The 10,444-nt window shown below is 52.6% G+C and overlaps 4 protein-coding genes across 4 annotated transcripts in view; all 4 read right to left on the reverse strand.

Moving 5' to 3' along the window:
• Positions 1-1,509: 1,509 nt before the first annotated feature.
• BO80DRAFT_418658 (Zn(II)2Cys6 transcription factor domain-containing protein) lies at positions 1,510-3,229 on the reverse strand (the record flags this gene model as incomplete). Its single annotated transcript, XM_025718275.1, has 4 exons — positions 1,510-2,214; positions 2,347-2,526; positions 2,574-3,064; positions 3,151-3,229. 4 exons carry the CDS (start codon positions 3,227-3,229, stop codon positions 1,510-1,512), a joined length of 1,455 nt encoding a protein of 484 aa, XP_025569852.1.
• Positions 3,230-3,610: 381 nt separating this feature from the next.
• Positions 3,611-4,794, reverse strand: BO80DRAFT_418663 (RTA1 domain-containing protein; the record flags this gene model as incomplete). Its single annotated transcript, XM_025718276.1, has 4 exons — positions 4,756-4,794; positions 4,317-4,695; positions 4,011-4,251; positions 3,611-3,916 (listed from the first exon to the last, which is right to left on the reverse strand). Exons 1-4 carry the CDS (start codon positions 4,769-4,771, stop codon positions 3,611-3,613), a joined length of 942 nt encoding a protein of 313 aa, XP_025569853.1. The 5' UTR covers positions 4,772-4,794.
• A 1,056-nt stretch (positions 4,795-5,850) lies between these two features.
• BO80DRAFT_319059 (uncharacterized protein) lies at positions 5,851-7,637 on the reverse strand (the record flags this gene model as incomplete). The annotated part of the gene is made up of 7 exons (XM_025715107.1): positions 5,851-6,163; positions 6,218-6,391; positions 6,435-6,509; positions 6,555-6,772; positions 6,815-7,368; positions 7,412-7,476; positions 7,531-7,637. Coding segments are annotated over 7 exons (1,506 nt in total), but the record flags the coding sequence as incomplete, so codon positions are not given.
• Positions 7,638-10,014: 2,377 nt separating this feature from the next.
• The window catches only part of BO80DRAFT_429770 (putative MFS peptide transporter), a 2,627-nt gene continuing 2,197 nt past the window's right edge, over positions 10,015-10,444 (reverse strand). The window contains exon 7 of the mRNA XM_025720553.1: positions 10,015-10,399. Coding sequence (XP_025569855.1) covers positions 10,149-10,399 — 251 coding nt within the window. The 3' untranslated portion in view covers positions 10,015-10,148. The remainder of the gene's footprint in view (positions 10,400-10,444) is intronic.

Consider the following 10,444-nt stretch of genomic DNA (forward strand, 5'->3'; position numbering starts at 1 on the left):
TCAATTTCTTCCCACAAGTACGCTCGGTCCTCTGACTCCAAAGACGTAGGTTGGATTTTCGGACTCGACTCCCAGAAGCATGAGCGGCTTGCAGCTCCCAGAGCGCCGTCTGTGTTCCAAGCCCATCGGATCGCCCGTAAAATTCGTCTGCCAAGCTAACGCGATGGTCTGGCTTCCGCTTGGGCCAAACATTAGGATTTGGGTGTACTGCCGCTTCGCCTGAACAAGAAGGTGTACTGGCCAATAGTACTGGAAGACTGATGGCTCTTGCTGGTTGCCTGGTTGTCGCTCTTCTGTGGCAGTGCTGGAGTCTTATGTGGTTGGGGCCGGTTCTCGATCGTCACTACTGATGGAAATGTTCTGGTATGAGTTGGGTTTCGAGATGTCGTCTTTGTCAAGCTGTTACTGCCTTCATGTCAACAGGAATGGTTCTGGGTGAAAAAGCTGTCATCGTGTCCATAGTTTCTTGGTCCAACGGACCAGTTGCACGGGGCGGGGCTGCAAAAAGGCATGCACTGCTGTGAAAGGCCGATGAAGACTCCGTACACTCCCACTCGGTATTTGTGGGACCTCATATCCTCCGGCTTTACGGAGTATGGAAAGGCCCGATGTAAAAGGCGCAAATCGGGATCGTCGATGAGTTACTATCGTTTCTGCAGATCTCGGCTTGGGCGTCGGTGGAGAAGTACGGAGTACGGAGTAGATCGGAGTCATTGGCGCCGCCTTAGCTTGCGACCCACCTGACGAGAGTGAAGGAACTTTGGACAGATGGCCTTGGACATCGTGGAGAGATATGATTGGTTAATATATTTACCACATAAGGAAAGAGAACGTTTCTATCAGATGCAGATTTCTGCTCTTTGGTTCTGAGTGGATGGATGTCGATCTGGTCAAGACGGCTCGGAGAAATGTTCTGGTTGCTATCGTCGGGATGGAACAGTCAAGGGACTCTTCAAGTTGATCTGACTTGCTTCGTGAATGGTAACGAAAACAATGGATCGTGATGATTGAGAAGAGATGAGCCAGAGATAGATGTATCATCAGAAAATCGAATAATCATGACTGAATGGACTTTGATCTTCTACGAAAGAGGATGGATGAGACTACTGACTAGTACTGATATATGGACACGATGAGCGCCTATTGGCCACGCGGGAGTACTCCGTGGACCGGACACTTTTGGTCTCGACCGATCAATTCCCGAATGGTGAGCTAGACCGAATTTAGCACAGGCTAGCTTCCTGGTTATTGAAAGATTATCTATTCTCCTTGTCTACTGATATTATTTGTTATTAGCGCGTCGTGAAGGAATAAGGGATATGCAGTCTTGAATCTACTCCCGATCAGGACATGATATGATCACGCATAAATAGTTGGGGGGAAGCAGGTCCTGGGATGTGATTTACCAGTATAACAAGTAGAAACAAAGCATAAGAAATACACCAAGTGGCCACCAGTAACATACTCCCCTAGAAGATACGTTTGCCCTCTTTGTTATATAGAAGCAGGTCACCAGGTAAAAACCTCCCGCCGCGCCCTCCCCCAATCCATCGGCGACGCATGACTGAAATACACCATCGCACTGGGCTGCTCGACATCAAACACGGGCAGAAAATCTGCTAACCGCGCTGCCTCCGGTACATCCGCACAGCACCTCACCACCCCTAAACCCTCCTCTTCAATCTCGATCCATTTCTCTGCAATCGCTGCCACCACTACACTATTCCATACGCCCTCCTGGATGGCAGACGCGCGGAGGACACCCACGGCACGTCGGCGGATTAGCGGATCGCGACATCGCACCGCGACGTTGAAGATCGCTGCGATGATACTGAGGTCCAGTGAAAAGGTCTTTTTCGGTGGCATAGGGGCAGAGGTGATAATTGACTCGCCGAGGACAACCATCTGTTCGAAAAACGGACAGTACTTGTCCCATTGCACGCGGTGCCCGGCTGCCGCTTCCCCAGCCGCTTGGAGGATATCGAGCGCCACGACGCAGTCGATCTTGCGGAGTTGGAGGACGGCGGCGGCGCGGCGTTCGCGGGGGGTGAGGGTGGTGGTGCGCTCGTGGAGGAAGGTGTCCAGGGCGGTGGACCACCGGGCGAGGAGGATCAGGGCGGTGTCGCGCAGGATGATGGCGGGGTCAATCGCCGGGGTGGTTTCGGTGGGAGGGGGCTCTGTGGGGGTGCTTTGGTATAGGAGCTCCGTGTGGCGCTGTCGGTAGTAGTATGTGTAGATCTCGAGGGTCTCGCGTGCTTCAGCGAGCGAGTGGAACACGATGGGTCGATCCAGGTCAATGACTAGCTCGGGCCAGAGATTGCACCGTGCGGCACCGATGCGATGGACGGTGACGATGATCTGGCCTTGGAGGCGTGTGAACAGCCCGCATAAGATGTCCATCGGGATGTATGGGGTGCGGCCGACGGATAGAGCCGTGCAGCTAGACGGGTGGGTTCGGAGCTCGCTGAGGATCTTCAGTCCGCTGGTGATGTGCGTGATGGCGGGGCCGTAGTGGTCGCGCATCGCCTGCTTCGCTAGTATGCAGAGCTCATACAGGGGATCTATGCACGCACCTCGAAACAACCAAACAGGATACACGAGATCAAGCATACGTCCATGGGTTGGGATGGTGGGGTTGCCATCAGACAGCGCATGGCACGCAGGTACTGGCGGAGAGCAAAGGAGCCATGGACCGAGCGGAAAGGGGCTGCATCACTCTCGAAGCGCTCGTGCAGTGAGCCCAGGGCAACGGTGGCATGGCGGATGACTGGTTCGTGGTGCACAGACTGCAGCAGGAGGCGTCCCCAAAAGGCGCATTCGAAGTCGCCCGCCAACTGTGGGACAGTCCTTTCGAGGAAGAATTGGAATGAACGGTGCTCTTGGTCACAGGCAAACGGGTGGAATGGGTTGAGTGGCCGCGGGATGAGCGGTCTTGGAGATCCGTTCGATCGTGCCGGTAGGCAGGGTGAGGGCGCAGCGGGATCTCTATATCCCTCACACTGGCGACCAGTCGATGTACATCGCAGACAGGCTGGCTGCTCTTCACCACACTTGATGCGTCGTTCTGTCGTTGTCAGCAAGTTCGAGTCACGAACCAAAGAACCTCTCACTCCTGATCGGGTCAGCAGAATCAAATCAAAGTGTAGGAACCATACTTGCAGGTCAGGCAGCCAGTGCGCGTCTTGGGACGATACACTCGCTTGCGGTCTTGTTCCGCGACTCGTGGCATGGTTGAGTTGAAGAGTGATAATCGGCTGGAGATCTCAGGTGCGTGGGGCATTTGTCAGCATCCACTGCTAGTTAGTTAACTAGTTAGTTAACTAGTTACTTTGAGTTAGTACAGACAGCACGTCTTCATTTTTAAACCTGACAGTATACCCATTACCCACATAATACCTGGCTTATGTTCAATATCATAATCTTCTTCCTATCATGAATTCGTCTGAAAAATATCCATTACACACCTATCTGCCACAAATCTACTATGCTCACTATGCTAAGCAAACCGATACCCAATATAATCATGATCTATTCTAATACTTAATATAAAGTCGCTATATAACCTTAACCGAACCCACCATCACCCCTCCATGACCTATACCCATTAGCATTAGCCATCGGCAAGCCCACCACTCTCCACTCGAGTGCAACAACACAAGGAATAAAGTAAACATACCAGATCATTCCCCCTCCCCAACACACTCGCCTTGGTATCTCCCCCCATCCGCTTTCTCTCCTTCCGCCCCGGCAAATCACTCTCCTTCCCCGGCATCAACCGTCCCGGATGCACAACATTCAACCCCACCAACGCCAACAACATCGGCACCGAATCCAAACAATACTGATACGCTTCATGCTGGGGTATCGAGCTATCCAAGCCCTGTGCATACTCACACAGTCGGAAGATGATTCGCATCTGTGCATATCAGTCTCCACACCTATCACTTCCCAAACCAACCCCAAAAAAACACAAGTAGAAGAACGGGGTGGAGGGGTAGGGGGGAACATACAGTGATCAACGCCAAACACCCATACAGCACATACAGGAGTACCAACGCATCGCGTTGATCGGGTCTCCGCTGCTGCCGGATCTTCTGGTGGAGCACAATGGCACAGAAAATAAACACCAACACGAAGAGCTGTTGCACGCCCACCCCACCCATGTAGATATGCAGACCCGTCATTTCGACACTATACGCGATGTTGTTTCCGGCGGCTTGGGCGGCGCCGTAGACTTGAATAATAAAAGCTCTAACTCTCATTAATACCCATAGTAATGAGGAGGGGATGATGGGAGGAGGGGATGGGGGCCCTACATCACATCCAACACCACAAACGCCAACCCGAAATGCCACGGCCGCATGCGGAGCACCCGCGCATCATCGGTGAAATTCCACACCATGCGACCCATGACCATGTACACGAAGGCGTTGGTCCAGAGGGGCGCGATCAGGATGAGCACGAACCAGGCGGCGTAGTCGGTGTAGCTGGCGGGGTTGAGGATGCTGAGGACGCGGAAGATGTAGGTGACGGTTTGGATGAGGCCGGACATGACAATCACCCAGCAGTAGGGTTTGCGGTGGAGGATGGCTTGCAGCGTGTGGAGGAGAGTGGTGAGGGCGAAGAGGATGGTGAAGAGGTAGGCGGCGGCGAGGGAGGGACAAAAGTCCCACATGGTGTTGGGGGTGGTTAGGGCTGATTGCTTAGTTAGTGTTTGGGTTGAGGTTGGGGTGCCATTGGGGTGGTGGTATGTACCTTTGCATTGTGCCATTGTGACGATGAGGAGAATTGATATGATAGAGAACGATGATGATGAGGGGATGTAGGATATAAATGATCCCTATCTGTCTGCCTGATGTGTCTACCTTGCAAGATCTATACGAGACGGGGCGGCTCCTAAGCCCGCAGTGGCTCCGATTGGCTCATTCGTACGCACACACCAATGACAGCTCGGCCTCCCCCCCACTCCATCCTTAGCGCTTTTTAGCGGTTGATCCATGTTCGACTACGTCTCAGAGTTGGGCAGGATCCGGAGATCTATTAAAAGTTCAGCCTCCTTTCCACCTACCAGCGGAGTTGATAGTTAGTTCCCCCACTTTCCAGTAAACAAAGGATACCATCTTAAGAAACAGGTATCAACTCAGCCAGATGAATAACCAGCAAGCAACACTGCGGATTGTACGATCCTTCTGGGGAGAATGTATTCAACCACTTAATATATCTTACAATCCACCGATTCCACCCGCTGTTTGACTGGTTTGCACTGGCGTAGCCATTCTGGTCTATCTGGTGTTCCGTAGAGTAACGGTTAGTACTGTCCCTGTGTTGGTTGGAATTAATCTCTTTACTTCGGGATGTTTCTATGGATGAATGGGCTAGTGGGGTCAGGGTATATGGCTTGATCTGAGTATCATTTTATTGCAGTAGGTTCATCATCCTGCTAAGATACCTGATAATGATCGCTTTCGAATTACCATTCATTATAACGATGACCATTCATATAAAACCCATGTAAACATCTGTCTCGTTCATCCTGTCCAGAAAAAGATATCTTAACACATAAACACCCCAGAAAGAAAATCATTAGAACCGTACACATACAAAACAATATCCCTCGTCGACAGGCTACGGCAACTCCGTCACCGTCGACCCAACCCCAACCCCACCCCCCAATTCCCGCAACCCGACACCACTTAACTCGGGCAACTCGGTGGGCGACATACTCCCCCCACTCTGTCCCGTCCAGCGCTGCTGCGTCGAGACACTCGTCGAATCCGGCAACTCGGTCGGCGCCATACTCGTGCGACCGGTTCCCGTCCAGGCGGGTTGTTCGGATCCGTTGGTTGATTCGGGCGATTTGGTCTCGGTTGGTTGGGTTTCGACGGGGGTAGGTGGCTGGTTTTGGTGATTGCGCTGGCGGAGATACCAGAGGAGGAGTCCGGAGAGGAGCAGGAGGCCGGTGATTCCGCCGATGACGCCCCCGACGATGGCGCCGACGGGGGTGGAGTGGGTAGCGGATGTTGTGGTGTTGGTGCTGGATTGGGTGGGGATCGCACGGTTGGGTAGTCGGGTCTGCGGGGTGTAGACGCGCTGGAAGTAGGTCTGTAGATCGGCGTTGTCGAAGCCGTTGGTGGGTGTTTGGAGGGTCGCGCCGCCGGTTGCGCTGGTGGGATTAGCGATCTGCAGTTGTCAATCAGGGGGAAGGAGGGGGACGTACGATCCTCCGATGACGGAGATGATCTCTGATGGAACCTCGTAGGTGGTGATGTTGGGTCGGAATCGGATCCATTTCTTCTGTTCGGGGTTTTGCTTGCCCAGATCCATGTTGTGCATGCCGTAGTTTTGGGGCACGTCGCAGGCGGTGCTGTTGGGGAATGTGCCGCCCATGACACTATCCGTGGTCAGTGACGTTAAGATAGTGGGGTTGGACGTACATCATCTGAGCTCCATCGATGACATTGCAGGTCATGGAATGATGAGGGAAGCCGGGGTCCGCCGTGGTAGGATACCTAAATTGATCAGCAATGAAATCCGCGGTGATGGCAGTTCAATACCATTTGATCCAGGTGAACGATGGAATCGATAAGATGTAAATATCATCGTAACCAACCCCTTCCGGAATAGCAAGCCCTCCATACAGATAGATATTGTACGACGAGTTGTCTTCTGCCCATGTCACGCCGGCACAGAATCGTCTCCGATCCTGTGGAATCTGCCCCGTGGCTTTCTGAGTGTACCACTTGCTATTGGCAATGTCGTATAGCAGAATATCCTATCGAGTCAGATCAGAATGACAGTAGGGATAGGGATATACCTCTAACGATTGAGCAATCACCGTGCCATTCGGATCCGGCGTCTGCACTCCCCCAAAGTATACCAACATGCCGCGGTCACTGGCGGGAATATAAACCATCACTCCTTCTGCGCGGCCGACCGAGTCCGGACCTGATGAATTGCTCCATGTATTCTGCACCATGTCGTATGTGAGGAAACTGGACAATGCCATCCGTCTCGAACCCCAGTTGGGTATCGAATTATTCGACAGCCAGCCGCCGTAGTAAAAGCCGAGTGCGCGATCTTGCACGGCGATGCCCGCTCCAAAGCTCGCGCGTTGGATGGATGATTGTGTAGGATCAGCGGTGGTTTTGTTCCACGTATTGTAGATAATGTCATACATCCAAGATGTAAAGGGTTGCGGGGACCCTTTGGTGAATTCGCCCCCGTAGAGATATAGTAGCTTGTTGACGGTATCCGGCCAGAGAATGCCTCCATCGACGTCGGGTACATCGGCCGGCTTGGTGAGATTGTCGTATTCCTGCGGCATGCCTATATTATCGACGTCGAGGTCTGCGTAGAGTAGGCCAGTATCTGAAGAGTCAGTGATAGTCATGAGTATGAGGTCTGGACTGACTGGATTCATTGGCAGGATATTGTGCCAAGGGATTATAGTTCACATATCCACCATCAATATACAGCCTATACAGTACGGAGTAAGCAGGAGACCACTGAAACAAGGCTGGAATAGGCTACCTTCGATCCACCACCGCAGTCTGATGTGCAAACCGTCGACAAAAGTCCGTCAAAGGATCATGTTGCTGGACCGTGCCCCCGACCAGCAGCGCCAGGATCACTCTCCGCAGAATGGTCGCCATTCCAGCGTATCTTGATGGAGAGGGAGAATGTCAAGCAGGCCAGGTTGCCGGCAGACGATCGGCGATAACATGTACAGGCGACGGGATTTTATTTCCCCGCTGACATTCACGCTCAGCTGGAAGAAAGATGGCGGAAGTGCATGGGTGCATCAGCAAAGCATCAGCGAGGCAGAAGGGTTCGATAAGGCCGAAGGGTGATGGCGATCGGGCTGATAAGAGGAAATTGGGCCTGTGGCCTGTTCCTATGTGCCGTGGTATCAGTCAGGATTTAAAGGTCGATCGGATCCTCCGTCCAAGCGTCGCATTAGTCCAGATGGCGATGTGCAGGGTCCATGTCATCTGCCGGTTTCGAATAGAGGAAATGACTTGGATAGTAGCATGTCGAGCGGGTGTAAACCGGCCAACTGCGAGGTACTACTAGAGCACATTGCCTAGTTCCTGCCATTCGCGCTGGTTGTGAGAACAGGAGCAGAGGGGGTTAATCCGAGCCAGTGTACAGCACGAACCGGATCTTCGTATTATGCCGCTCAGCTAGATCCCTGCACCCGCGACCAGGGCCAGTTCCAAACCGGCCGGCCTTCCCCTCGGCGGAGTTAGCGTTTAAAATTCTTATCCTTGTTATCTGTTTGAGCATTGAGATCTAACTAGGATACCCAGTTCTACATTACACCATACTACTACGTTATTCAACCAAACCACTAAGCATCCCACTGATTCGGCTACAGCCAAGCCACGGGCTGACCTCAACGTTAGGCCACCCGCCCAGCCACATCGATCCCTAATTATCTGACGTGTAGACAAAGAATCTGCAATAAGGCTGCATGCCGCCCCGTACTATTGGCTATTGCCGTGCCGATCATGGATCTACACCGCTCATCCTCGTATTTGTTGGGGGACCGTGAGTGGCCGGATACCCAGGTTGCGTGCTTTGGAAGTGTGGTGCCGTAGGATTTACTCCGTAGTGTAAATATGCTCCGTGGGGTGGCCTTGTCTGTGGGGGAGCATCCTTTTATACTTCCTCCTCCACCTGCTGACATACCATCTTCACATGCTCAGATCCCTCATTTCCAGCAACGGGGTAGAAGATATCTCATTAGTCAGCTTTAAGATTCACTTTCAGTATCCTCTTGCCCCATATTGGTCAGAACCGCAGTACCGTAGGGATGGTCATGTCATACATATCGACACAAACTTGGCTCGTACAAGCAATAGGGTCGGGCCGTTTCGGGAGGGGCGTAACATGAGGGGGGGGGGTTTACTGGCGGAGGGGCTCGATCTATACATTTATCGAGCTAGCTCTAGACAATTTCCCTGGCCGGGATCCAGTACCATGCTGCGCGACATCGCTGGAGTATCGTGAATAGATCCGCGGATTGGCCTCCTGGATGAGGGGTTGGGGCGTAGTTCCTCGGCCGCCCACTCCTGACGCTGCGAGACGCGGCTAAGAGTATGATGGCAAAGGATACCATCGGTGGTGTGGTATCCACCACACTCGATCTTCGCAGAGTGTTCTGGTCAACGGGGGAGCCCGTGGCGCAAAGACGTTCAAGGATCGGCTGCAGGGATCTTGGGTGACACGATGGCAGTGTGATGCGGGGTCCAGACGTCCGGCAGCCGTTTGATCTGTGCGACGCTTTCGGTTCAGATGAAGGACGTCGTATGCTTGGTTCAGTGGGTGACTGACTCGGCTCTGTCGTGGCTAATGTTTTCAGTCCGTGGTAGTGATGAAGTGCCGGTGGATATCCGGACGCTCATCAACAAACTCTCAGTATATATGAACTAGTCATTTGCGGTGCGACATACCGTGGACTTTCGGCCGTCGGAAAGCTGCAGACAGTCCGAGATATCAACACAGGGAGCAGAATCCGGCATGTGCACGGAGATGTCTCAAGGGTCGCCAGTGCCCGGATGAGCCGATAGCAGTGATCTCAATCGCCCTTGTTTGCGAAAAATGCTATGCGATGTGGGGGTACCGGCATCCCTGCCGCGCCGTTGGAGGATGGGGGCGCAAACGAGTTCCCGCCGGGATGAAATAGGCAGCTGCTGTAATTGCCCAGTCTCTGGTGATACAGAACCTGTTTGCGTGATGATCCGGGCCGGGGGTCTTTGGAAGCTGAGCGTCCTTGGCGGCGTAAGTGCGAAATCAGAATGCAGTTCGACCAATTGCTGATTATACCTCGAGTGAAGAGAAGTAAATAGGTGCGGAGAAACCATGATCCTTTCTCACAGAAAGGTCTGAGGTTGCATCAAAGGATAGCAACTTTCACAAGGCTAGATCTTGCCTGCATACACTGGATTTGTTCTATTTCGGGTCCTTAGAGCGTAGAATGCTTTCACTCGTCTGTCATGTTTAGACAGTCCGATCATTGTTGTTATATCCTGAAATATTATGCAGTGTAATGCACGTAGTATGTTCACCATGATCTCAATTATTCAAACCAACATAGCTCATAGATTATATTAAATATATACTTCCATTACTCATACGACACCCAATCATACCCCCGGCTCGGCCTTACCCCCCTCGCCCTGGTTCCGACCCAGGTAGGTCGACTCCTCAATGTTGTTAAGGTCATCTTCCTCCTTATCCAACTTCATATTGCAGAGGAAGAACAAGTTGCCGCCAACAAAGGCCAATACCGCCACGAAACCGTAGTTCCAGATCAGCAGGGGATCGGTGGACAGAGCGGTCAGACCCTGTTGAATGGCGGACGAAATGGCGTTCATGAAGAGGAAGAGGGAGGAGACTTGATAGTGTTAGCCTCATGGAGAACAAAGATATAGATGTGGGG

This window comes from Aspergillus ibericus, assembly GCF_003184845.1.
Source record: "Aspergillus ibericus CBS 121593 unplaced genomic scaffold BO80scaffold_72, whole genome shotgun sequence".
Lineage (NCBI taxonomy): Eukaryota > Fungi > Ascomycota > Eurotiomycetes > Eurotiales > Aspergillaceae > Aspergillus > Aspergillus ibericus.